General features: G+C 35.6%; 1 protein-coding gene across 6 annotated transcripts in view; it reads left to right on the top strand.

Annotated features, from left to right (window-relative positions):
- LOC149557486 (uncharacterized) overlaps nt 1-26,424 on the top strand; it is a 292,999-nt gene that overhangs the window by 172,908 nt on the left and 93,667 nt on the right. For all 6 annotated transcript variants that reach the window (XR_016364886.1, XM_089832140.1, XM_089832139.1 and 3 more), the window contains exons 9-13: nt 4,681-4,863; nt 23,470-23,568; nt 23,815-23,873; nt 23,979-24,117; nt 24,334-24,414. Coding sequence is in view for 5 of the 6 variants with exons in the window: in XM_089832140.1 (XP_089688266.1) it covers nt 4,681-4,863; nt 23,470-23,568; nt 23,815-23,873; nt 23,979-24,117; nt 24,334-24,414 (561 nt within the window). In the remaining variant the exon portion in view is untranslated. The remainder of the gene's footprint in view (nt 1-4,680; nt 4,864-23,469; nt 23,569-23,814; nt 23,874-23,978; nt 24,118-24,333; nt 24,415-26,424) is intronic.

Here is a 26,424-nt window from a genome sequence, read left to right as displayed (position 1 = left end):
ATAAGTTTCCCATATTGAGAATTATCACCCAAACCTTGTTGCCCTTGAGCATTTTGAGAGGCCATGTTAGGACAAGCATGTATTTAACACTTTCATGTGTTGTCTTGTTAGAATCTTTTATAAACCTAGAGTAGGTTTCTCTTGAGCCACTTGGTTCAAGAAGGGGTAGGATAGATTTTCTTTCTATCAATTGGGAGCCAATAGAGTAATTTTCCCAGAGTTAGTTGACTTGAGATTTGTTTGAGTGGCTTGGTCAATCGTTGTTTAGTTTTCTTTGGTGGGTCAATTTAGTGGCTTAGTGGTTTAGTTGTAGTTTAGGTTTCCTTGGTTTAGTTGGTTAGGTTGGAGAGGGATCCCATTTGTGACAAGGGTGATGTATTGTTAACACACACTTTGGTGTTCTTATGATAGTTGTGTTTAGAATATTTCTTGGATATCTCTCTGCCAAGATTCCTTGAATTAGAATTGTTCCTAATAAATTGTCTTTTGAAAATGATTTAAAATTAATTTGGAATGGAGTCATTTGTTGTGTCTGGGATACCCATGCCTTTTAGTTACAACATTTTGCCCAAAATTAATTGCTTAGAGTTCTTAGAAAGTTCTTAAAAGTGAAGTTGGAATTACATTGCAACTTCGGAAGAAGAATTATTATGTAAAGTGCAATATGTAGTATCAGTCTTGACTACACAATCAGTTTAGGTACCCATGTACAATGCAAATGGAAATAGAAGTCTCTCACAAAGTGGAGAGAAGGCAAAACTCTCATGGGACAAAACCCCTTTCTAAAAAATAGATAAAGCAAATCAACATAGGTGATAGGATGAGTGATGTATAGTGGGCTCAATTTTCTAATACCCCTCAAGAACTACGTCCATCACAAGGATCTCTTACAAGAATGTTAAGTGTCTTAAGGTTATGCATATAAGAAACTTGTCTACCATAGGAAGAAATAGACTCATGTAAGTATAGGAATGCCTCCCAATCCAAATAGGAAATACCAGGAAGCTGCATATGTTGTCTCTGAACTGCTCATGTCTCCTTGCTTACGTTGATGAAGTCACAATCCAATCACGTATATGCTTAATTAATTAAGAATGCGAGAACCTAGTATTAATGTCAAAACTGATGCAGAATAAGCTCCAAAGACAAATCAACAACTAGATTAAGTCATCAAAAGATTAGGTGGATCAATGTGATGAATGACGAAACCAAACGGATTAAGATGCTCTACAATTACAAAATAAATATTTGATACGAAGCCAAATCAATGAAAGATATCTGGATTATTCTTTGGGTGAACTTACCCTTGATCACATACATGACTGCCTAGTAAGAATTGGCAAGAATTGCTCACAATAAAAATCTAAAATTGTGTTAGCACCTAGGGGTTGGCGCTCTAGATACCATGTTATCCTAAATCCTATGGGAGGCAAAAATATGTCCATGTCTAGTTATTAATGAGTTTTTGGGACTCGTGCCAACAAGTATACTATAACAATTGGTCTAACACCACCACTGTAATGTCCCTAAAATAATTAAATGACTCAGTTAAGTTATTGATTAAGTATTCCCAAATTTAATAATAATATCTTATAGACACTTTTAATTAATTAGTATAAGTATAAAAAAAGCAATGAACTATTGTCGGCCTGCTTGTAACCCATAGAGAAACTTCCTAGTGTCCTTTGTAAGGATGTGTTGGCATTGTGGAGTTATCTTTTCTTGTGTATTTGCAATTCAATTGGAATTGACGCTTGTGTGCAGTTTTGGAAGTGGATAAGATAAAATAAGATAAATTTATTATTGTCCAACAAGAGACCACCAAAAGGGTCTCAGGGACTGAAAGCATACAACCAAAGAAGCGATGGGCTAGAGGAACACCAAATGGTGTTGAGAAAAGAGCAAACAAGAAGCAAGAAAAACAAAGAAACCAACTCCGAGGCAAGGACTAGAGGTCCTTCCTTGGCTGGAAGACCTTCCCTAGTTTGTAATTGTACTTTTAGTAGTTAGCAACTACCATAGTCCGTTGTTAGAGAAATCACTTTGGATAGTTCACTTTGCATAATTGTTCAACTTTGTGAAGACAAAATTAATGTAATCTGATATATATATATATATATATATAATTTGAAAGTACAATTTTTTTGTTCCTTGTAGTTCATTCTTGTTCTTTATGAGTGTCTTGTGTTAGAATTGATTCATCAATAATAAATTAGGCATTTGCAAACCATATAGTTGACTCATATCAATTGAGGGTGTCGAAGGGGTATAAAGGGAAGCCAAGGAGGTATTGAAGGGAGCCGAAGGGGTATTGAAGGGTGCCGAGTGTCCAAGGGAGTTGAAGGGAAGCAAGGGTATCATATAATGGCGAAGGGAGCCAATGGGGTACTGAGTGCTAAAGGGTGTCGAACGGGGATTGAGTGTTGAAAGGAGTCAAAGGAGAACTTGCTAATTAATAATTACAATTGTATAGAGTTGGTGATCTTGCCATGCAAAATGAGCTCATAGTATACACCAAAAGGAGGTACCATTCCGCAAACAAAATGGGAGAGCCTAATACTGAAATTATGACATTGTAGAGGGAGCTAACCAGAAGCCAAACTCAAGGTAGCCATGGCTGGGGAGAACAATGACAAAAACTCATAGAAGTGACATTGAGACAATTGGCATAAAGTAGAACAAATGGAAAACACAATGAACATGGTGATGACTCAATCATGGGAAGGTCAAAATCACAATGCATACCAAAGAATAGAAGCGCCTTGCAAAAAGTGAGAGACCACTTTCTTAGAGATGCTAGAGAAGCTGACGAGATTAGAGGATTGTGAGTCTTGAGGGAGAGTTATCCTTCAAGAATTATGCAAATCAATGAATGAAATATTTTGATGCTAGGAATCATGGCTATTACAACGATGATATCAAACAAAAGATGTGCAAGCTAAATTTATCACCGTTGATGGGTTGGGAAAACATAGATACAAACGAGGGTACAAAAAGTCATTACCTACTTCCAACTCAATCCAGTGCCTAAAGATGAGGCAATCAAGTTTGCGACACTTCACTTGGAAGGAGTCGCTCACGGATGGGGGCACCATGAGATGGTCAACCTTGGTTACGATCGAGTCACTTCATATGCGGATTTCTCATAGAAACTTGTCGATTGTTCTGATGGGAAGGATCCATAGCCCAACTTCAAGGGGTTAGCACTAGAGTAGATTGGATCGGTGTATGATTGCATTCAGAATTTCAGAGTTTTCTAGTATTGGTTACCAACATTTATGAGAGAAGGCTTGGTGTGCTGTTCATGGATACATTGATGGAACCTCTCAAGGGTTGGGTCAAATGTTTCAATTCCAACATGCTCATAGAGGCATATAAGAAGACACGCAACAAGGCTACCGCATCCTGTATGAGTCAGATACATTCTCAACCACCTCTCCCACAAGAGCACAAGGACAAGGAGCCATTTTAGAAGAAGGGTCTGATAGATGAGGCCACTTTTTAGGAGCTTTGGAGGAGGAAGCTTTGTTTCACATGCAAGAAACCTTGGGAATTAGGTTACCATTATCTTAGCAAGGGGAAGACTCACTATATTGAGGTGATACCTGATGATGAGGAAGAAAGTAAAATACCCAAAGTGCAAGAGGAAGAGATTGATCTTGCAAAGAGGATTGCTGCACTTGTGCGAAGGGGAACTTCATTCGAATTTCATGGTTGCCAAACTTGAATTCGAATTCGTACCTTGTGACTTAGCTTAAAACCAAATCAGTAAAATATAATTAGGCTCTAAATAATTGAGAATGAAATAGATGTTTGCCGAGGAAACAAATCTCTCAAGAATGGACTAATTGATTCAGTGTTGGTTACTCGGGTAATATCCAAATCTTTTCAATGTTTGTGCTTATTTTGTTTTCTAGTGTTTATTGGTCAGCCAAGCCTAACCAGGACTTGCAAACCCTACTAAATCTGGCGAATTTGGTAAATTTCTTCAAAATTTGCTGAGACTCTACTTCTTGTCTGGCCTGCCTCACCTAAGATGTCCTGTAACTATTGCATGAAGGATGTCAAATTATCTGCACAAAACAAACCTGAAGTCAAATTACATGGACATTGTCAGTGGTTTACACACTCATATTTTTCTCCCATTGATCTATATATACTATTGTATGCTCTCTTATACATTCAGTTTGTGATATTCCATATATTTTTCTGGTACATACTTACATAGGATATGGCATTGCATTTCTTGTTTCATTTCTTTTCTTCATTCACATTTTAATTTTTTATGGATCTCCACTAATGGACTTTAATAGACCTCAGACTGAGAGAACACATTCTCAACACTGGAGAATATTACAAAACGAGAGGTACAACTTGTTTGGACAGTATAAAGAATAAGAATGATAGGAGGATGCACAAGGGTAAAGGAATAACTATATATTTTAGTAGCTTTAAAGGATATACACACAACATAAAACACTGCGATAAACAATTAAGAGTGAAATACTTAAAATTGGATATATCCTTTTATTTTGTTAATATATTCTGTTTTATGTTTTTTTGAGATGTGTGAATAATGGTAGGTAGTGCAAAATATCTGTATTGTTGATGAGAAGAACAAGATAAAACTATCTTCCGTTCTTGGCTTCACATGTTGTCTTTCATTATTGATGCTCTCAGATGGTGAATAAAGAAGCTTTCAGGACCCGTGTAGAAAGCTACACTGGTAGTGCTGATAGACTAGCAGGGAATCATCAAATGGAGGAAGAGGCTGAGGGTCATCTTCAACATGATTCTTCTGGATTTGAGCTACCTCCACCATATAAGGGAAGGCCTGGCAAAGGTTGCCGTATGATGGTTCAGGTTTTCCCCCTTACTCTCATTTTCTCCAATTAGCTAAAGAACTTAACACATGCCGTTAGCATAACAACTACAGGTAACTGTATAGGTTATTGCATGTTGGGTGTTTGATAAAATATAAAGTATTATCAATTTTATAGAGCCACCCCATTCTTTCTATGGCATAGAATATGTAACTTGTCTACTGCAAGATCTTTTGTATTTCTAACATGTAATACATACTTTTAGACTATTCACATGGCTGTGTTTTTGTCTTACACATTATTTAGCCTTTTTCAGCATCATAAGATTTTTTCAGTTTTGCATTTTCATATTATTATTTTTATTAGATCTATATGCTGATGAAGCATATCATGTAAAAAGGCATGGACAGAAGCTTGAATGAAGAGAATGGCCAAAAAATATTGTGAGATTGGAACTTTTCTGAAAGCAATAGTTAGTCTGTGCTGCATATTGTGTTACTACATTTTGTTTTCAATACATGATATCTCAATTACTACTATAGGGTATTGCTATTTGTATCCTTGTTAGCTTTGAGCTTTTTATTTCTCAGCGTTAGATTTCATTTATGAGCTTATAGTGAAAGCTGAAAAGCTATTCTCTGCCATACCTATCAGTACTCTGCATGTCATGTCATATTTGAAGTTGGTGGTGTCATAATGTTATAAATTATGGATTTTAGCTTCAAACTTGACACAAATTTTTTAATTGTACAACGTGTTCGTAGAGTTTTTATGCAAGGAATACAGTTTAAATTTCAATTTCAACACCCAATGTAACTAGAATGGTCCCTGTTTTTGTGGAGCAGTTTTTTTCTCACATTGATATTATGTTAAGATACCGATTCCTCCAGGTATCTGCTGGAGATGGAAGCAGATGCGGACGGATTCCGGATGTGACTAGAAGCCCTGTGGATGCGACCGGAAGCCAACCACAGGCTCCTGGATGTGTCAGGTCTTAAATTGGAGGCAGCTATTACAGGAAAGTCCAATAGTTAGAACTTAGTCGTTGCAAACATAGTAAGGCTGCTAAGGATTGCGATATATAGAAATATAGTCTTCACAGTTCATTTCCACACTGGGCTTGAGAGTTTCTGTGGATTTCTCTAGAATGATTGATATTGGTTCTTGTTAGTGATTGCAGCACAATCTAGAGGGCCACCTCCATATTTTTGAGCCTAATATATAGCTCACGGGTATCCTTTTGCTTTAATATTACAAGATCAGATGGTGCTTAGATTAATGTGGATCAATATATTCTGGCCACTTTGAGTTATGTTTGTGATCCGAATACCTTGCACACCAAGCCATGTGGGACACTTTCAGACGTAGGATACATGGAATGAGCTGGGACAGACGTTAGTAGTCTTCAAATTTGGAACCTCAAGATTATATTTTATCACAAGAAATATAGTACGGGTATGTTTGTATATTTCTAAGTTTGTATCAGTGAGTTCTTGTATTTATAAGTTTCTTAAATTCTTTGCATATATATATATATATATAGACATAGACGTTTTCAAATGCATCCGTATCCAAAATTTTTTTCCCATATCCTTCTTCTGAATCACGCATCCACTTCAGAGTCGGCAACTTAAATATTATGAAGTATGAATGGGATGCTAAATAAATATGTTATTAGCCAAAAGATCTGTGTGTTATAACCTGTCCAAGTCCTTCTCTATTACACTCAATGCAATTTTCTGCAGACTTCCTTCACATATTTTAGCTATGTATCTACCCGCAGACAGTACAGTGCATTCATCTCTATATTGTTTCTTACATATACAGATATGTCATGACTCCACATGTGATGTCCCAGTTGGAAAGTTTGGAAAGATTAATTAATTTCTAAAGTTTAAAAAATATATATTTAATTATTTATTATTTTTATCAAATAAATGTTAAGTACTTGTTTATAACTTTAGAAGATTAATGTACAGGAATGTACCTGAAAGCATTCCTATAAAAAGACTTTGGGGAAGAGTGCAAGATAGGAATTGGAAATTTATTTTATTGATTTGAAAAGTTCTCTGAAATTGATTCTCAGGTATGAATGCCTGGGAATATTGCTTTCGACGGTGAAAAATCTGTCCTAAGAAGATTTGGAAGGATTATCAAATTCTTTCGTTGGGCTATCGAGTTTATGGATTTCAATGGAGAAAGATTACTTTGTTGAAGAGCTATTTAATTTATTACATTTTCAGAATAACATATTTAGTTGGGAGACTGATTAATATTGCTGGGCAAAGAACTATTAGTGATGAATTTATAATGTGCCTATTTCCGTCTGATGGAAATTTTTAATATTCTCTGTGATAGTGATTCCGGAAATATCTTTGATTTTATGAAGTGAGACTATATTTCATTTATGATCTTGGTTAATAATTAAACATATAATCATCGGATGGAGCTTGTAATTGTTTAGGTGCCATATTATTTTCCATAATACTTGAAGCTGCAATGTTTTAATATTTGCGGTGAAAGAATATTTTATTGGGTTTACTACTGCATTAAATGACTCCAATGTGGAGTGATGTAAATCTTATATGCCGAAATCCAAAATATTTTAGCCTTTGAAATAAAATTTTGGGTTGCTTCAAGTATTGAATAATGGGGTTTAGAAATTATATGGTAATGAACTGGCAATATGCTAAACAGCAATAATTAAGAAGCGAAGTCTGATAACTTCGACCTAGTATCAGCAAAGTCCGATAACTTCCACCAACTATCAGGGATATGAAAGGAAAATCATTCGACCTTATTATAGAAGAATGAAATATTATATCTTCAGTTTGGGTATATTATTTTGATATTCAAGATCCCGAGTGAAAAAGGGAATATTCTATGGTTGTCACACATTCTGTACACAAAGCCAGCAAACTGAATATTACAATGAATTATCTATTGCTATTGACTATTTTGAAGTGTCAGCAAAACTTTACTAGGAAAGCCCAACGTTTACGATATCAATCCAGATTAGAAGACAATAGATAATTTGTATAAATCCGTGGAGTTCATTATTTATTTAGTCCATATGGTAGCGACCATTGGGAGTTTTAATCTCAGTTTATCAATAAGTGGTATCCTAAAGTCAATAGTTAGAGAGCATGCGGCAGGCATTGAGACTTTGCATTCTTCAGTATTTAACAGGTGCACTGAACCTTGTTTTATAATTTCTGGAAGTTACATTGTGATTGTTCAGAAATATTTGGCTGTGAATCATTTGCATGCGGGCAAATAAAAAAGGATAAAGTATATCATTCTCTTCAAATAAATATTTTTGGAAGCTTATATTGGCATCCATCCGAATTCTGGAGCAATTGTCATTCTATTGAAATAAGTATACTGAGGATATCACAGTGGTATCAGAGCTGTGCATCCTGCAAGCTTGTATGAAAATATAATCTGAAATCAAGTATGAGATCAGTAGAAGAACGTTGGTTGGGTAAAGCTTTTCAAGAAGCTGGTGGCAAGCTTCAAACCCATCAATGCAAAATGTTGTTTTTAACATCTTGAATGAACTGGCAGGATGTTTGAGTTTAGTGGAACAATCACCTTTAGAACTTCTACATTTTTCTCTCATTCATGTGAAAGTTTCTTTGAAAAAATATTGGTTGTTGATGTATTTAGATGCAGTAATCAAATTGATGGTTATTTCATACCTTTGCAAAGTTTTGATAATCTCGGCACCACGTGTTGCTTATGATGATGACATTGTGAAGAAAATATTGCTTTTGATGGTTGATAGTTTTCAGGATTTTGATGATGTCAATAGCATTCATGCTTCAAGAAGGTTTGCTATGTTGGAAAACTTTGCATTAGTTAAAATGATTTATTTATTGTTGGATTCAGGATTGCGAGATTTGATTTATGATATTTTTCATCATTTTCTACTAAAAATTAGAAGGGTACATGCACAAGAGATCGTTGCAGCTATATTATGGTTCTAAGTATCAAGGGAATTGAAACAATTCCCCAACCGATTCTATCTATGCTATGGCCTGTTTTGAATTGGGGATGTGCAATTTCGTCATCTGTATACACATTGATTTGAAATGTGTTCAGGCAATGTGAACGAAAACTTAAGTCTCTTCTGAAGAAAGAAGAGAAGAAGAAAGATTGTGTTGAAGAAAATAATTGTTCTCATTGTGAATGTGTAATTGAGTTCCAGGGAGCTTGCAAAGAATTGAAAGAGAAGAATCATCTATAACTACACCTGGGATGAAGTTGAATCTTCTTGCATTACGAAACAGTGCAATAACAAAATCATAAATTCTGATTTCACTAAGCCAACAGCAGAAGGGTGCTCCAGATTTTATGTGGGTGATTTAGAGATCAATATGATGAGTAATAGAAGGGATGTAGTATACTCCTAAGGCCAAGGATATTACAGTAACTTATGATGAGGAAACTGCTCTTACAGATGGAAGCGAATCAGGTGAAAGTACTAGTCACTGTGATAAGTATGGACCCTTGCCTGCCCAAGATTTGAAGGATCAATTAGTGGTCACATAGGAAAGAATTAGGCAAGTGCTATATAAAACTGACAATGCTCGTAAACAGATTGAAAAATTTATATGTACTCTTCAAATGAAGGGAAGAATGAGGTTGCAAAAGAAATTTCTAGTGCACATGTGCAAACAATCAAGGAAGCATTAGACAAGCTAAAATCATATTACCTCCAATTACACAGGGACTGGGACACTGCTATCAAGTTTGTTGAAGACAGAGAAAAAGAAATTGATGAATTTTGTTTACAGTTGAGTATGGCTCATAACCAAGCAGCAAAGATGACAACTTTTCCAAATCAACAAGAAGATGATTCAAGAATTCAAGAAATGGAGATGATAGTTGAAAGTATTGATCAAATGTATAGGGAAGAATTGTCATCACAGAAGTCAGATCAACAGAACGGTGAGGTTGATGGATTTCCAGAAGAATCAGTGGTAACAGATGGGAAGCCAAGGATATTGACGGATCATAGTGCACATTTATAAAGTGTATATCCCAATTACACAACTAAGAGGGGGGGATCTTAATATATATACAAGCAACAAAAGTAAATAAAGACAATGCATGAAAATAATGCGCAAGATATAACATGGAAATGCAATGCGGGAAAACCACCAACTCAAGAATGCCAGGAGCTACTGTCCTAATCCAGTCTCACAAATCCTTCTACCAATTGCACCATTTATGGGGCCGCAACCCAAAGGAGTCTCCAAACCCCTTACTTAAGAGCAACAACTCTTTTTCATTGAGTACAAATTTTCAGGCTACAACCTTATACTCTCTTTACAACTTTAAAATTTGTCAATGTCATGTGACTTTGCAACCATTACCAATTCTCTGTCAGTGTTATGAACCTTGAGATACAATACTCAAAATGATAGACATTACAGAAGAATCAGATCTGTAAAACTGTATATCTGATAAAATTGGAATTGATTAAACTGGCACACAACGTAATAATTCTGAGAAAATTTAGCAATTACAACCTGAAATAATTTGTCCATTGTCAGAATGCAGAATTAAATTGCTAACCACTGCAAGGAGACTCTGTATTGATAACTGTGATATTTTCAACTCTTCAGATGGTATGTAACACCATTTTATCATGCTCTGCATCTCAGTATTATCACAACGGTATTAGTAATTCAAAATATCAAAAGTGTAATGACTGAAAATTAGTCTTGGAGTTATAATACCCTTTCTCTGAGAAGATTCAATGCTCACTCCTTTGAAAACAAATATAGTTCTCTGCTGTATGGCTTCAATAGCTACAGATTCTACACAGTACCATTCCTCTTAAATAAATTCTCCATAAACCTGTTTATTATCGTTTATCTATCACACACACACACCCAATGATCCGGCTGACTGGGAGATATATAATACGTGGAACACAAACTGTTGTAACTGTCGTATGTTAAGGCTCGATAAACATATACCTAGAAAATGATGAACTGACATCTCCAGAACTTACTCTCGTTAGAGGATGACTAACATATGTTTAAAAAATAATGAATTGACACCTATTGGGTGGATATTTTGCAACCGACAGTTTTGGGTAAAAATGCAGTCGCAAAATAGGATGACCAGCCACAACGTGTGAGACAGAGTCTCTCCTGCTTTAAAGGGAAGGCTCCCCCTTCTCACCGTTCCTTGGATCAACTCAAGGTAAGCAAGAAGTCAAGAGATTTTATAAATAGGGTGTTACCAATATCCTTTCTTCTTAACTTTCAAGAAAGAATCCACTTACTCGTGGAGTGAGTAATGGGTAGGGTGAATCTCTAACTACACTTCTATCAAGAGCTGGAAATAGTGATACCGATAAACCTTACTAACCAAAGGCTAGCTAAAAATGTACTAGTTTGGCTCTAAGTCTGGTCCTACTTCTATATGAAAAGCTTTACAATTAGGGCACAAAGACTCCTAAAAATAAAAATAACTTAACTATTTTGCGAATTAAGAAGAAAATATAAGCTACAAACAAAGTTTCTAGCTATATAGTTTCACAATTGCTCCCGATCAAAGCTCTGGCTTCAATTGCTTCTTAACTCTTTTCTATTCAATTCAAGAGATACAATTACCAATAACACGAGATAACATGAATCAAAGACAACTTGGATGAATTATAGACAAAGCTTACAATTCACACAAATAACAATCTCACTTAATCAAAGTTAAGTCTCAAATGCTCCTTTGTATTCACTTTCCCTCCAAATAGTGCTTACACAAACAAATTTATGCTGGCACAATTTCTCTAGAGCTCTCTTGCATAAAGATAATGATGATTTTACAATGAGGGGCGCTCTTTTATAGAGGCACAGGAGTTGAGAAAAAGGTGGAGGAAAAAGTGGGAGCAACTCAACCAACTTTGACCTAGTCTAACTACAGGAGAAAATATAGGGTTACATGCAACTACACATGCAACTTGCATTACATCTTTTACATACACATGTAACTCGCATTACATGCAATTACAAATCTTCATGTAATACATTCTCTTCAATTACAAACATGAAAGAAGAAGAAGAAGAAGAAAGACAGAAAAGAATTGAAACAATCCTAAGGATTGTTTTGAAGGGCCTTGTACTTAGCGATGCAATCCTGAATGATCATAGGATCAAATGTTCCTATACTTTGTACTGCTGCATTCACCTTGACAACCTCCGACTTTGATGAATTGTCCGTTGTCATTTGAAAACTTGATGTGATCTAGCTTTTCTCACTCAAGTTGTCATGGCTTCTCCTTTGTAGATCAACACAAAATGGAGTTTTTGACACTTTGAAAACCTTCTCAATGATGTCCGTATGTAAACTCAGAACAACCTTCCATCAGCACCTTTACCTTTTTTTGACATAAAGTGCTTGGTGCATGTGAATGTGTGCAAATGGAGATTGCTGATTTTCAAAATGTGACTTGGGCTTTTAAGATGTCATTGCATGGAAAATGGATTCGAAGTAAAGTGCTTGGTACATAGGAATGCATAGAAATGGAGATTGTTGATTTCCAAAACGTGACTTAGGGTTTCCAAGACATTATTGCACGAAAAATGATTACATGTAACAAGTTATGAAGGATGAGATGGAATGCGAAGGTGGATGGTGGACGAGCTTTTACATGTAAGTGTGAATGGAGGATGAGGTGCAAAGCATGGATAGATGTGAAAAATGGAAAAGTATGTATTTGCTGATGGAGGTGCGAATGCATATGGAGATGCAAAAATGGAATGAAGTTTGAGGGAAAATGAACTTTATAGTCGTGTAGGTGAAAAGGTGAAGTCAAAATGCATGGGAAAACATGCATATGACATTTTTGATTTTTCAAAAAGTGACCTTAAGTCAAAAACAGGGTTTTGAGATGCAATTACATGTAAGGTTTTTCATATAATCGTGCCATGCAAGTGAATGCAAAAAGTGAGATGAGTGGAAATGGAAATGGAAAATGGGATTACACGCATGTGCAGATGGTGAATGAGAAGGAAAGCATGTAATCGCATTTGTCGAATGAGATGCGAAGTGTTATGACATGGAAAGTGGAGTGAAGTGAAATGTACTTGAGTTCTTGGGAAAGAATTCGCAATTTCTTCCAAAAGAAGAAAAACAAAAAAGCAAGCAAGCAAACAATGAAAAACAAGCACAAAACAAACACATGCCTTTGGGCTTAAACTCAAACTTGTCAACAAGTAAGTTTCCTTCAAGCACAAAATCAAATTTAGAATTTTGGGGAAATTCTATAAGTGTGAAAATGAGAGTTTTGATCATTATTAAAGTCAAAATGCACTTTTCATGGCATATATATGGAGAAGTGTGCAATAACAAGTCAATATGCATGGAAATAGCAAGATAGGCATGAATTAATGAGCAAGTTTGAAAACGCCCACTTACTTATGAGGTTATGAGCCAAAATAGTAAGATTTATAGATTTGAAGACCAATTCTCCCTCAAATCCGGAATTTTTAACTTGTTGACTTTTTGCGTACTTGCATTTAACAAATATTAATGAGCAATGAAGGATCAAATTTGACATGAAAGTGCCAAATACATGGTCTCCAAAGACAATATCATGCATTTAAAACTCAAAAACAATCCCTCTTAATCAAAGTTACAGGCTGGAAATGTCATTTTTTGAGTTTTTTGAACAAAAACATGACCTATTTATGCAAAAATTTGGGCCGTTTTCGCAAAAACGTGGCCAAAAAATGCATGTTTTAATGTCATTTTTGACTTGTGAATGCAAAAACAACTTCCTCAAATGCTAATACATGGGTTCAAATGTGAAAAAGTGGCTTCAAAATGCATAAAAGTGCATTAAAACCACAATTTTTTGGGCGTTTTTAGCAAAAATGTAATTCAGAAAAGGCGTAATATGAGTTTTTTTCAGTTCCAAATTCATAAACGTGACCCTTGATATATTGTCAATGATTGAATATGCCAAAATGCCTCTTTTCCTTGCAAAAACGTGATTTAAATCACTCAAAAATGGATTTATTTGAAGATTTTTCCAAAAACGCACCCTTGTAAAGTGTTTGGAAAACCGTTTTTAAGGAAGATAAATCCATCTTTGATGTTAAAAAATCTATTGCCAAACAAAAACGACCCTATTGGAGAAGATCTAATGTAAAACCATCAAGTAAATCCCTCACAATGAGCAAAATTGGGTTCTTGGAGAGTAAATGCATGTGTCCTTCCAAAATCGGACCTTTTGGGGTGACATGCATATTTTAAAGACTCTCAACAAGGTAAATCGGACCTTTTAGGGTGCCTGACACATTTTAAAACATACTTTTGGTCAAAATCGGACCTTTTGGGGAAGACTGCATATTTTAAGTGAAATGTCATGTTTTTGATGGAATGACATATAAAACTCACCTTTTGATGTAATGACACCAAAAAGGTCCATTTTTGATAGTCTTATGCTTTTAAGTTGAACTTTATATGCAGTGACATGTAAAAGGTCAACTTTTGATGGATTTTACATGTAATTGCATATAAAATGTCCATTTTTAATAACTTAAAGTCATTTAACAAACATATATCAATTTAATTTCATTAAAATGTTTTTTAATGGGACATAAACAATATTTATATATCATATTAAAAATATAACACATAAATATCATTTAAAACTTTAAATGAGCATTTGATTTAAATATCAAAAATTAAATTGAAACTAAACAGTTTATATAGTTATTTTAAGTGGAAATTTAAATGATGAAGTAACTTAAAAACATAACATAAAGTGAATTTAAGTCATATTTTTCAAAAAGTGAATGTCAAATTAAAAATATAACATGATATATTTAATTCGTGTTGTTGCATCAAAAAGGTCCACTTTTGAGGCACTAAAACAACCATATCTCTTGACTGACAACTCCGATTACGCTCTAGGTTAGACCAAATCAAGGAGAAATTGAAAGCCATGACATGAGCAAGACCAAAGGACTGAAAAGCAACAATGCAAACTCAATAGCAAAGAAAAGGACGATGAAGGCCTTAAAAATCAAGCAAAGGCTCGACAAAAAGAAAAAACGAAAAAGACAACGAAAGCGTTCAACAAAATTATTTGATATACGAATTGGAGTTGATTGATCAATCATCATTAAGAAATTGAATACCAAATCCAACTTAGAGATACACAAAACTAGCTTGAAAAAGTTTTGTGCTGTTACCAACATTTTGTGATGACAAAATGTAGGACAGCAGTAGTTATCATGATAAGTAATTTGTAGGGGTTCTATTAGGTCTTTTAAGTTGCATAGTTGAGATTTCATGAAGTCTTACCTCATGCATTATCCCTTGAATGCTTACAGCATTTCCCTGATCGTCCAAACACTCTATTGTCTTGACAAGATAGTCTACTTTTGGCCTTGTGCTCACTAAGCCAATTCATTCCCATGATGATAACATAAGACCCTAAAGGTGCTACATACAAATTTACCTAAGTATAGAAGTTCGACAAACCTACCCAGGCCCCAAACATACACTTCTCTACCCTAGCCCTTGTCTTATTTGCATACTCAACAGTCGCCATAAATCCAACTCTCTTAGGAAAGCTACTCAACAATTTTGGGGAGAAAAAACATTTTGTTGCTTTTGTATCAATCAATATAGAGATAGAATTACCATAAATCTTACTTGGAGCTTCTATCGGACCCAATTGATGTTCAGCTTGCCAATTGTCCACTGCTGCTTGGATCCTCTGCTAATAGACAACCTGTTGAGGAGGTAGTGGGGCTCGTGGTGGCTAGTTAGTGTTGAACTTGTTGGGGCATTGATTGGTGTAGTGGTCCCCATTGCATGTAAAACATCCTTTGGGTGGCCCCTTCTTTTCATTCCCTTTATTGCTATGATTGTTATTGGGGTTACCTTTAACCTCCCTTCTACTATTTCCCTTGAATTATGGTTTGTTGGGCTTGAAGTTCTTAAAATTCCTTTTATGGGTTACTGAATCCAAACCATCAGTGTTCGAACTGGTCTTCCTTTAATTATCTCGAATGGAATCATCCCTTTTGATTTTGTGCTCTTGTCGAATGGCTCTCTTGAGAGCTTCCTCCATGGTTTGTAGAACGATGACATCTACAACTCCCCCAATTCTATTGTTTAAATAGATGATAAACTTTTTAACTTTCAAATTTTTGTCTTGCTAGTAAGGGGGAACCTATTTTAATAAACAGGTGAACTTCTCCCAGTACTCATGCATAGTCAGATCTCCTTGCATGAGATTTTGGAATTCTAAGAGTTTCTGGTCATAGAAGGTTTGGGGAAGCCATCAGTTTTTGAAGATGGGGACAAACTTGTCCCATGTGATCTCGGAGGTCTTAATATTGAGTTCTATTTTGGCGTTTCCCCACCAGGTAGTTACTTCTCCAAAGAAATGGTATATTCCCCATACTGCTTAAGATGTTTTCGAAAAGTTCATAATTTCAATGTATTGCTCCATATCTGTTAGCCATGCCTTGACATCTTCTTTGGACGAGGAGCCTGAGAATCTAGGAGATTTCATTTTCTTAATATGAGTGGATAGATCGCTGACTATTTCTTGTTTCTTTTGTTTTTCATAGGATGTTAATGAAGCTTGTTTTTCCTTTTTGTTGTGGCCAGAGTTCTCAGATCTGACCTAGAAGGAAGCAAGGAGTGGGTCTCCTCCTAACTTTGCTCAATTTGGGCTGCTATTCATTCATTTTCTTTTCCCTATTCTCTAGTTTTATTTGGGTATCTTGCGAAATTTGGATCAACAGATCCAATGAGTTCTAGGGATTAGCCCTATTGGTTACCTCGTTCTTAAAAGTGTTTCCATTGCTGGCCATGTTTTAAGGTTGAGTTTTCCTACGATACATCAAAAAGGATAAATTAGCAATAAACTAAACACCCTATTCCTAGGTATTTTGTCCATTTTCATCTCTTTGCTTGTTTTGCCCCTTACATGGTATACGGTAAATTATAAGAGGATTTGTTTGCCTAGTATTCCATTCCTCAATAAGTTTGTTTCTCATTTCTGCCTTCTTGGCCTTAGTCCACACGACTCTCTCTTTCTTGATTTGTCGTAATGCTTGCGCTAAGATCTTGTTATCCTCAGGTATGGAGCAGTAGGAATAGTCATGTTTTGGCATGTCGGGGTTTCTTGCAAGGTGTCATGCGGGTATACATCCTATTTAATATCTTAATCTACATTTTTAGTTTTCGTGATTTGTCTGAGAGGTGTGATGAGCCCAGGGTTCAGAGTTGGACCTAGTGCTTTGATACCATATGTAACAAGCTAAAATTCTAAAACTAATTAACCTTTAAATAAAAGAGATAGCATCATAATCTTAATTGGAAAAAGAGATATAGTTAATCAATTATTCTACTCTTTCACCTGAAATGGAAATATGAGATAATTATAATTTACATTTCCAAATAATTAGAAACTAGCAGCCATTTAACTACTAGATTCAAATGACATTCAATTATTAACTACCATTTTAGTTGCATTTCCTAATCTAACCTCTTGACTTTAGGTTACCTTCAAATGTCTATCAAATGAAATGCAAAAAAATGAAAAGGTTACTAGAGAATAAGTTGTTGATGACACTAAGTTGTACAAGCCTTGGCATTTGGAAAAGAGGAGAAGCATTGTCATGGGCTTAACCTCCCAACCGTGGACCCTTAGTATCCCTACACAATCTCCATTGAGAAAGGCCCTCTCTACCCTAGGAGTTGGCTTGGGACACCCTTATCCAACCATTGAGCATCTTGGTGTTAAGAGTGTCGACTAGTTAGTTATCGAGACTGTGAACAATTTGCAATCAGCCTATCTTAAAAGTGCTAGCATCCTGACCTTTGGTGATCATAGTGGGAGACATTCCATTAACTACATTGGCCAAGTATTTTGGATGGGCAACTTATACGCCCGATCCCCCACCGCTCGACTTGACAACAAGATTTAATACAAAAGATTTCCATGAGCTGTCTTTTTATTGTATTTGAATGGTTATACTGATTATATTTTTCTTTCATTGCAAGATTCTTCCCACTCTCTCCCTTCAGCTTGACCATGTTGGTCCTCATGGATGATTGTTTGGGAGGTTTATTAAATGATAATTGTTTAAAATAAGGTGCATATACATTTTCCATCTTCATGCCAATTCTGGCCTATGGCATCAGAAGAAGGTGAAGTCTTTGTTCTGAATAATATTCCTTAAATATATAGAGCAGTCTTAGCATCTTAAGGATATATAAAACATATCCCAATATGGTTCAGTACTCATGATAGAGGAACATAACTGCATTCAAATTCCAAACATATCACATTCATAGCCCTTCGACAATCACATATATATACTTCTCTAAGCAAAATATAAATGAAGGAAAATACATCTAGCATCACCATTTGATTATGGCTTTTAGTAATAGCAAGCAAGGCCAGCTTTAGAGAAAAACTATAGTTTGGAATGCATGAAATAAACATGGTCAATTATGTATGAATATAAGACATGACTTGATTCAACAGATACAATTTGCTGAATATAGTTGGAATGAGTGTAGAAAGATGTCACTGCTTTTGTTAGCAGTTATCAAAATTTGATCGAGCACAATACACTGGTTTCTTTACATGCTCAACAACATTTAATAGACTTCAATCCAATATCATTGTACAGGTTATGGGACTGAGAAGAACTTGGCATGGACGAAGAGAGTTCTTTGAAAAACAATAAAGTATGAGGGAGAGCGCCCAAGAGGGAATGGGAGCAATATATAAAAGCATCCTCAAAGAGGCCAACCAAGAAATCAATAAGTCACCCATGCATGCTCAGTTATGAAATAAAGATTTATGTGGCAAGAAATATCACACGGGTCTCCAATTTCATTTTGAATAGTGATCAACATAAAGCCCGATTCCTAAGAAGGGTCATGGCAAAAAAGGTGGCCACCCAACTATTAAATAAATAAATAATGACCATTGTCAAGATCGAAAATATAAAAATAAAGGTGGCAACATCCTCCACACCCATGCCTAAGTATATTAATGTCTTTCTTATATATTTGTGTTGCCTGAGTGGCTTTAATATGCAGGTATATATATTTATATACATAAATATATATGTATACGCTAAAAATGAAATTCACATACATATATATATATACGTGTATACATACGTACATATTTTATACCAACACAAGTATGAGTATAGACACGATATTACTATACTAAGACACATAACATTTGCAAGATGTATTAAGATCATCCACATAATGAAGGTGATTTTTCTTATTTGAGTTTATAGTGTTTTAGTGTAAGTTGATAGCTCATGGTCATCCTTGTACTTTCCTTCTTGTATAGCCATTGAGTCCTTGGTCAAGGTGGTTAGGTTCATACCTGATGGCATGACTATGGATATGGGTATCCCCTTCCTAACTCTCATTTTGGCAACACTTCCCCTCATCACCATGCTCCTGCAAAATGGAAATGATTATGGACAATAACATATTTCCAAATTTTCGAAATAATAATAAATTATCACATAATCATTTTCAATTTCTAAGATATTCATTTTCCAATTTCATCATAACGGCTCACTAACATGTCACATGAAACATTAACAAATAACCGAATTTCCAATTCAAAAGAATCGAAATATCTCAATAACTTTTTCAATAGATCAATTTCACATAAACCATTATTCTCAACAAATTTACCGAACAACTATCATGAATTTTCCAACGGCTAGAAAATTATTTAATGTAGCAAAATTTGGGATGTAACAATGGGATTCCAAATTATTCCCAACCCTCTAGAAGATCCCTCTGCACCTACAAAGACACCTTCCTATTTTCTTCAAGTCTTCATACGTTTATAGCTTTCTACTACACTCCATATTGTGTTTGAATCAAAATCACTATTGCATCGTGTTGTCGGTAAGACTATACTACAACCAATGGGATTAGATGGTCTTCAAAAGGTTGTGTAATGGTTGTGTCACCCCTTTGGGAGATATATGTACATCGTCTGAATAGAATTATGAAGCATCATTGTACTCATGATCGTATACTCTTCTTATTTGAATAAAGTACTATCTTGTTTTGTGTTACATTCTAGTCTCTTAATGGAATAACTATCAGTTTATCTTGTACGATAAACATTTGGCGTTGTTACGAAGGACGCAAAGAGGGAGTCATATGTAAAGGAATTGGAGCTCTGAAACGTAGCTGAGATTATGAAGAGAGCATTAGAACTTTCAAATGCAAGCTGAGGTGGATTTGGACGGCTAAAAAAGTTATGGGCATAAAGGACGGCTACTACACCTGCTCCACCAAGTACACACCCTTTTTCTTCTTAATTTATGTCTTCATTACTTAGTAGTTTAGTTGTCTCTATTTTGTCATTTGGAGATGACTTTTCTTTTGGGGGGCTGATGTTGTTGGTAAAACTATACTACAGCCGACGAGATTAGTTAGTGTCCGAAAGGTTGCATAACGGTTGAGTCACCCCTTCGGGAGATATATGTACATCGTCCGAATGGAATTATGAAGCATCATTGTACTTGTAATTGTATACTCTGCTTAAATGAATAAAGTACTATCTTGTTCTGTGTTACATTCTAGTCTCTTAATGCAATAACTATCTATTTACCTTGTACAGTAAACACATCGCTTTGATCTAGCGCTTAATAAGACACCACTTACTAGGAGCATTCATGCCCCTTGCATTCGAAGTTAAGACTCATTTCTGTAATGTTGTCATCATTAAATAAATATTTAATCAAGCCTTTGTTAATGTCCCGATTGATTTAGTATATCTCGGACCCATTTTTATTTTTTGTTTCCGTCGGTTATCGTTGTACACCCTCGGAAAGGTTTCCCTGACAGGTATTTAAGCACAACATGTAGGTAGTAGTTGTATGCGTTTTGGATTATTTTTTTGTACTATGAATTCTTATTAGAGTTCTAGATTGTTTGCCATTTCGAAAGTGAAAGATCTTCCCTGTTTGGCTCTTGCGGTTTTGGTGGGATTCATCTCTCATCCTATTCTGTTCTGCATAACTTGCTCGGATCTGGCAAATCCATGCACCATCTTTGTTTGCAAATACTTATATCTATATTAATCTGTGATTGGTTTTCAACATTTGTACTAGCATTTTTGGGTGTCTCTGGCAAATGTAATCACTTGTATTGATAACTCTGAGTATGGCCTAATCATTAGCGAAGTAACTTGCAATACCCTCCACCCCTCATGGCATTGTACCATCCATACACACTCATACCGTACATCATCCTATTACCCAGATATTAGCCGTATGTCCATCCCTATTCCATACCGTACACACACCCCTATCTACCTTCACTAACCAATTACCATACTGCAATCTTGGGTACTTTATGGCCTCCTTGATTACCATACGGCCAAGACTTTGTCACCGTACACTACTGTCCCCACTACCATACAACATTCTGTGGCCTACTCTATGGACATCCTCTTCATCCAACATCACACTATATGGCTTGCACCATACGACCATCTTTCCGAAGTGCGCATTCTCCTTTTTGTACTGTACAACATTTTACCCAAGCCATACTGCTTCTCCAGTGGACCATACACAATTGTTCGATCGGTTGTTTTAGACGGAGGGGATCGGAAACGTTACAGTGTTATCAAAGCCAGTGATTCTGTTAACTTGTGGAAGTGAATGCAAGTTTATGCCCAAAGGAGAAGGCAAAATAACCTTGTTGGTAGAAGGGCAGATCATCAAGATCCTACGACAGAACTCATGAATCTTTTCAAAGAGTTCAGCAGAAACTTGCTGCGACTTATCCTGCATTTGGGCAGCCAGGAAGTCTATGCATTAGAGATAATTTCTGATCAAGTTTCAACAGTCATGTCAGCATCTATCAATCCAGTATCGGCAATGTGGGTTTTGAAGAAGAGCTGTGATTAATATATAGAGGCAGCGTTTGGATATTTATGGGCTGTGATCACATTTACAGACCGTTTTTGTGCTGAAGGGCCACATCCAAACCTGGACACCTATTTGGTGTTGCTGAAAGTTAATTGAAGATCTCAACGTCATTAGCAGGTTCATTAAATGTTCAGAATTAAAATGTGTGTTATTTATCACCAAGTGTTTCTTAAACTGCTTCTTGGCCATAGGTATACATTTACATGTAAGATTTCTGATATATGCACTATGCAATGACCATAAGTAGTTGTCGTTGCCTTTTGCTCTTTGCTTAGTCATTGTTGAGTAATTTTTGCAAGCATTTGAGTCATATTTGATGCCCATTCAAGCAAACAATTTAGACTGAAAACTCTGACAAGCATACATTGTGGTTGCATGACAAGTGTTTGACAAAATTCCTAAGTGTGGGAAGCTAGAAATTTGAGTCGGAACTTTTAGGATTTACTACAGTGGTATCAGAGTGGTTTCCTGCCATCCTGCAGTTTCTGCACTGAAAGAATTGTAAATTCTGTGCTGGAAGAATTGTAAATTTCTTTCAAAATTACCTGCATTTTGAGTTGGTTAACTTTTGCCAATGAAGTGTGCTTGTTTGTGTGGATAACTTTCTGTGATCTAGACGATGGATTAGTGGATCAATCCATTCTGCTGATTGACCAAAATTGCTTCTACTCATCGTGCATTTGGACTGTCAGGAAATCTGTGCATAAGAGGCTGATTGTGATTAAGTTTTAACAGACACGTGGGCATCTATCAATCCAGTATTGATAACATGGGTTTTACAGTAGAGCTGCGATTAATATATAGAGGCAGCATTTGGATATTTCATGGGCTGTGATCACATTTAGGGGCCATTTTGTGCTTAAAGGCCAGGTGTAAACCCAGTCACATGTTTGGGGTTGCTGAAGGTTAATTGAAGATCTCAACGTTATTACCAGGTTCATTAAATGTTCAGAATTAAATTGAATGTTATTTCACACAAGGTGTTTGTTAAAATGCTTCTTGGCAATAAGTGTACATTTACATGTAAAAATTCTGATATATGCATTTGAAATGACCACAAGTAGCTTTCGTTGCCTCTTGTTCTTTGCTTAGTCATTGTTGAATTATTTTTGCAAGTTTTTAAGTCATATTCGATGCCCATTTAAGCAAACAAATCAAACTGAAAACTCAAACCGGCATACATAGAGATTGCATGACAACTGTTTGACAAAATTCAGATGTGTGGGAAGCTAGAAATTTGAGTTGGAACCTGCAGGGGTTCGTACATTTATATTGTCAATTGCTCTGTTATGTAGATGAAAGAATGTGAACTACTAACTAAAATATTTTCACTTATGCTTTCAGGTAGAAGCATTTGGAGAGTATGGGAAATGTGTTATGCTTGTCAATTAGTTAATGGATTTTTCCTAAAGTCCTCAGAACTTAAAATATTGTAATAAACTATTGGGAAGAGCATTCTTCTGTTGATTGAGAAATTTTCATTACCATTTCCACCTTTGTCTTGCCCCAAACTTTTTCTTTCAAAAAGGAATCCTTTAACTTTAGTTATCAGTAGCGGTCGTGCTTGAAGAAGATGATACATTAACTATTGTATTTGAAATTTGAATTTATTGATAACTTAAAAGGTTCTTACGGATAATTTGTAACACCCTTTCTATTCACAGGCATATCTGGAACAGTTAATGAATCCTGTGCAGAAGGATCTTAAGAAGTGGACTTCTAATGTTCGTCTAGGGGCTGCGCGTGTATTGTACGCATTACTGGTTTGTCAACATCACATTCCTTCAAACTATTTGGTCAAATGTTTCAATTCTGGTGTTTTACTGATGCAAATTGTGGTAGCAAAATTAGCAGTAAGATACAGGAGGCCTTGGATATTCATAGATATGTGTATTTTATAGAAAGGATATAACAGATGATTGTAAGACTGGCCTCTTTCATTATTGGATGAGATTTTGTATACCAATAATTGCAGTCTTACTTATCTTTTTCAAATTCTAAACTTACAGATTCTAGCAGAAGAGAAGGTGGCAGATTATCTAGACACATTAGTACCTTGTCTTTGCAGGTTATTTTTGTTGGTTTCACAGAAAAGTAGTATTCCTAGCTGTCTCAATTTCAACATTGTGGTTGTTCCTCATTCCATGCACTGGATATTGGATCTCATTTGCAGTGCTGTCAGCGATGATGATTTAGCTGTTGCACAACATGCCATTAATGCTCTACATGTTTTGGGGTGCCATGTTCTGCCTGATTATTGGCTGCCACTGGTGATAGATCAATTAATACCATCCCTGACATCACAGGCACAGGTTTGAATACACTAAATGGGGAATTAGTATGATGCTACTATCTGGCCAGTTATATTATTATACTTGTTTGTTACGCTGCGTGTTTTATCAATCATCTTTTTTCAGCATTTTCTTCTAAAGAGTTGCATTTGGTTTATTTATATTATTCTGGTTTTAACAATTTGAACTTTGCATCACCCTTTAAGCAATATAAGTCTTTTTTTAATTCATCTCCAGGTGGCCAATGGGCTACGTGTACTTGCGGGCCTACTATATGGAATGCCTAGTCATGCTGTCAAGGAAAGTACAGTTATGAAGGTGGGTTATCTTTACATCTATATATTGTTTATCCCTATGCCATTGACTGCAACTGTTTACCTTCTGTTATTAATTTGTTTAGCTTATTTTATGTTCTGCATCTGTAGCGCACTTATAGCAACCAAAATTCAAAGAAAGAAATAACAGTTTTCTGCACTTTTTTTGTCCAGTTTAACTAACAATGGCATTTTTGTTACTATGATATATCTATATATATTTATGCTTTATGTGTGCTCAAAAATTTGTCCATTTGCCTTAGCCTAGTGTAACGATTATCACCATATAGGTCCAATATTTTTTCAATTATGCGGAAAAGTTCGGACAATAAATGGAAAGTGTAAATAAGGTAAAGTTTTTAGTGAGAAAATTTAATAGGAGACTATATAAACAGTGCAATGGATGGAGAAAAAGATAAATTAAATTAATGCCCACAAATTACCTAAATAGATCAATGGGACTCAAAATGTATATATCTTTAATAGAGAAATACAAGGGTAAAAGGACCTTAGTTTATAAAATGTAACCAATCAAAAAGGAGAGATTAACAAAGAAAGGGGTGTAAATCTGAAGTGGGTAAGATGTAGTGCATTATTAGTAGATTTTATGATGGAAGTACCTTAAATGGAGTTGACAAAAAATAATTGTAATGCAAGCTGGAAATCATGAGAGAAGATTCATACCAACATCCATGGTTTCATTAAGAATTGAATTTGCAGAACTAAGACTAGTGTGATCCATTATCATCAAAGGGCCCAAGTAGGACTTGGGAGTGAACATAGAGAAATGTTCAAGGTGGACTGTTATGCAGGCAGCTAGAAAATGCTCGGAGCAAGTTGAGAACTAGCCTTCCAAGTCCAATGAACCTTTTGGAATGAAAAAAAAACCTAGAAATGTATATTTGTCTTCATTACATTTGATTGGAGTTACACATGGATGGTGGTCCCATGGAATGACCACTATGGGACATGCAAGAATCACCTTATACTGTAATTCACATAAAGGTTAATTTAAAGGTTCGATAACAAAGACCTTCGGCTTTTATTTCAGAGAGTTGTCACAATTTAAAAATAAATGGATTTATTGCTGAATATGTGATGGAATTCCAATGAATATCGGTCCTAGTTATCGGCATATCTGAAAGAGGCTAAAAGTCCCATTCATGGATGGACTAATGGATTCAGTAAGAGGTTTGGTTGAGGCCCTCAACTCCAACACCTTACAAGGCGCCATTAAGAATTCTAGGGATATGGAAACCGGGTTATATAAGAACCAGGCTTCAACTAAAGAACTCTCAAAAGCTAAAGAGTTTAAAGTCCCCAAATTTTAGTGCTTATTTAAGTAATATTCAACTTTCCGTCCTATTTTATTTTTGGTGTGCATTGCAGAGATCATTCAAGACACATTGATTCATAGTGACTATTTCTAGCAAGTCACCTGGATGTTTTGCTCATACTTAATATTTATAGTAAGTCACTAGGGTGATCTATGGATATCATATCTATATTTGGAGTCAAAAATCAGTTTTTTGAGTCCGGTTCTTTTAACACTGGTTCAAACAGAGCCTTTGGAGAGGAGGGACTATGATAGCTTCAGTATTGTTGACTTAAGAGATTTTTAATTAGATTTTTAATCATGCATGGGCTACAAAATTTCTCTGAACAAAGCAATCAAGTCCTTGGGATTGAGGAGTGTTGGAATCTAATAGAGATCAAATTCGGATATATTTCCTTTTGATCATGATGATGGCCTAACCTTAGAGGCAATAGGATGCTATAGAGGAAATTGCATTAAGACTCACAATCTTGTGTGCAAATTAGAGTTTTTTTTGTATGGAGTTGAGTTTTTTCAAAGACATGTCAGCCTATTGATTTGGATCTTCATCTTGATGTTGAGCTTCTTCACCAAGATGGTGGTTGAGAGGCAGAAGTATTTCAGAGAGCTACGGGGACATTGCGGAAATATATGGAGAAGGTTCTGATTTTACAGGCATTATAATAAAAGATATCTTAT

This window comes from Cupressus sempervirens, chromosome 5 (assembly GCF_028749045.1).
Source record: "Cupressus sempervirens isolate cs-2001-9-10 chromosome 5, ASM2874904v1, whole genome shotgun sequence".
Lineage (NCBI taxonomy): Eukaryota > Viridiplantae > Streptophyta > Pinopsida > Cupressales > Cupressaceae > Cupressus > Cupressus sempervirens.
The sequence above is the reverse complement of the archived record's forward strand: the minus strand, read 5'-3'. Positions and strand labels throughout refer to the sequence as shown.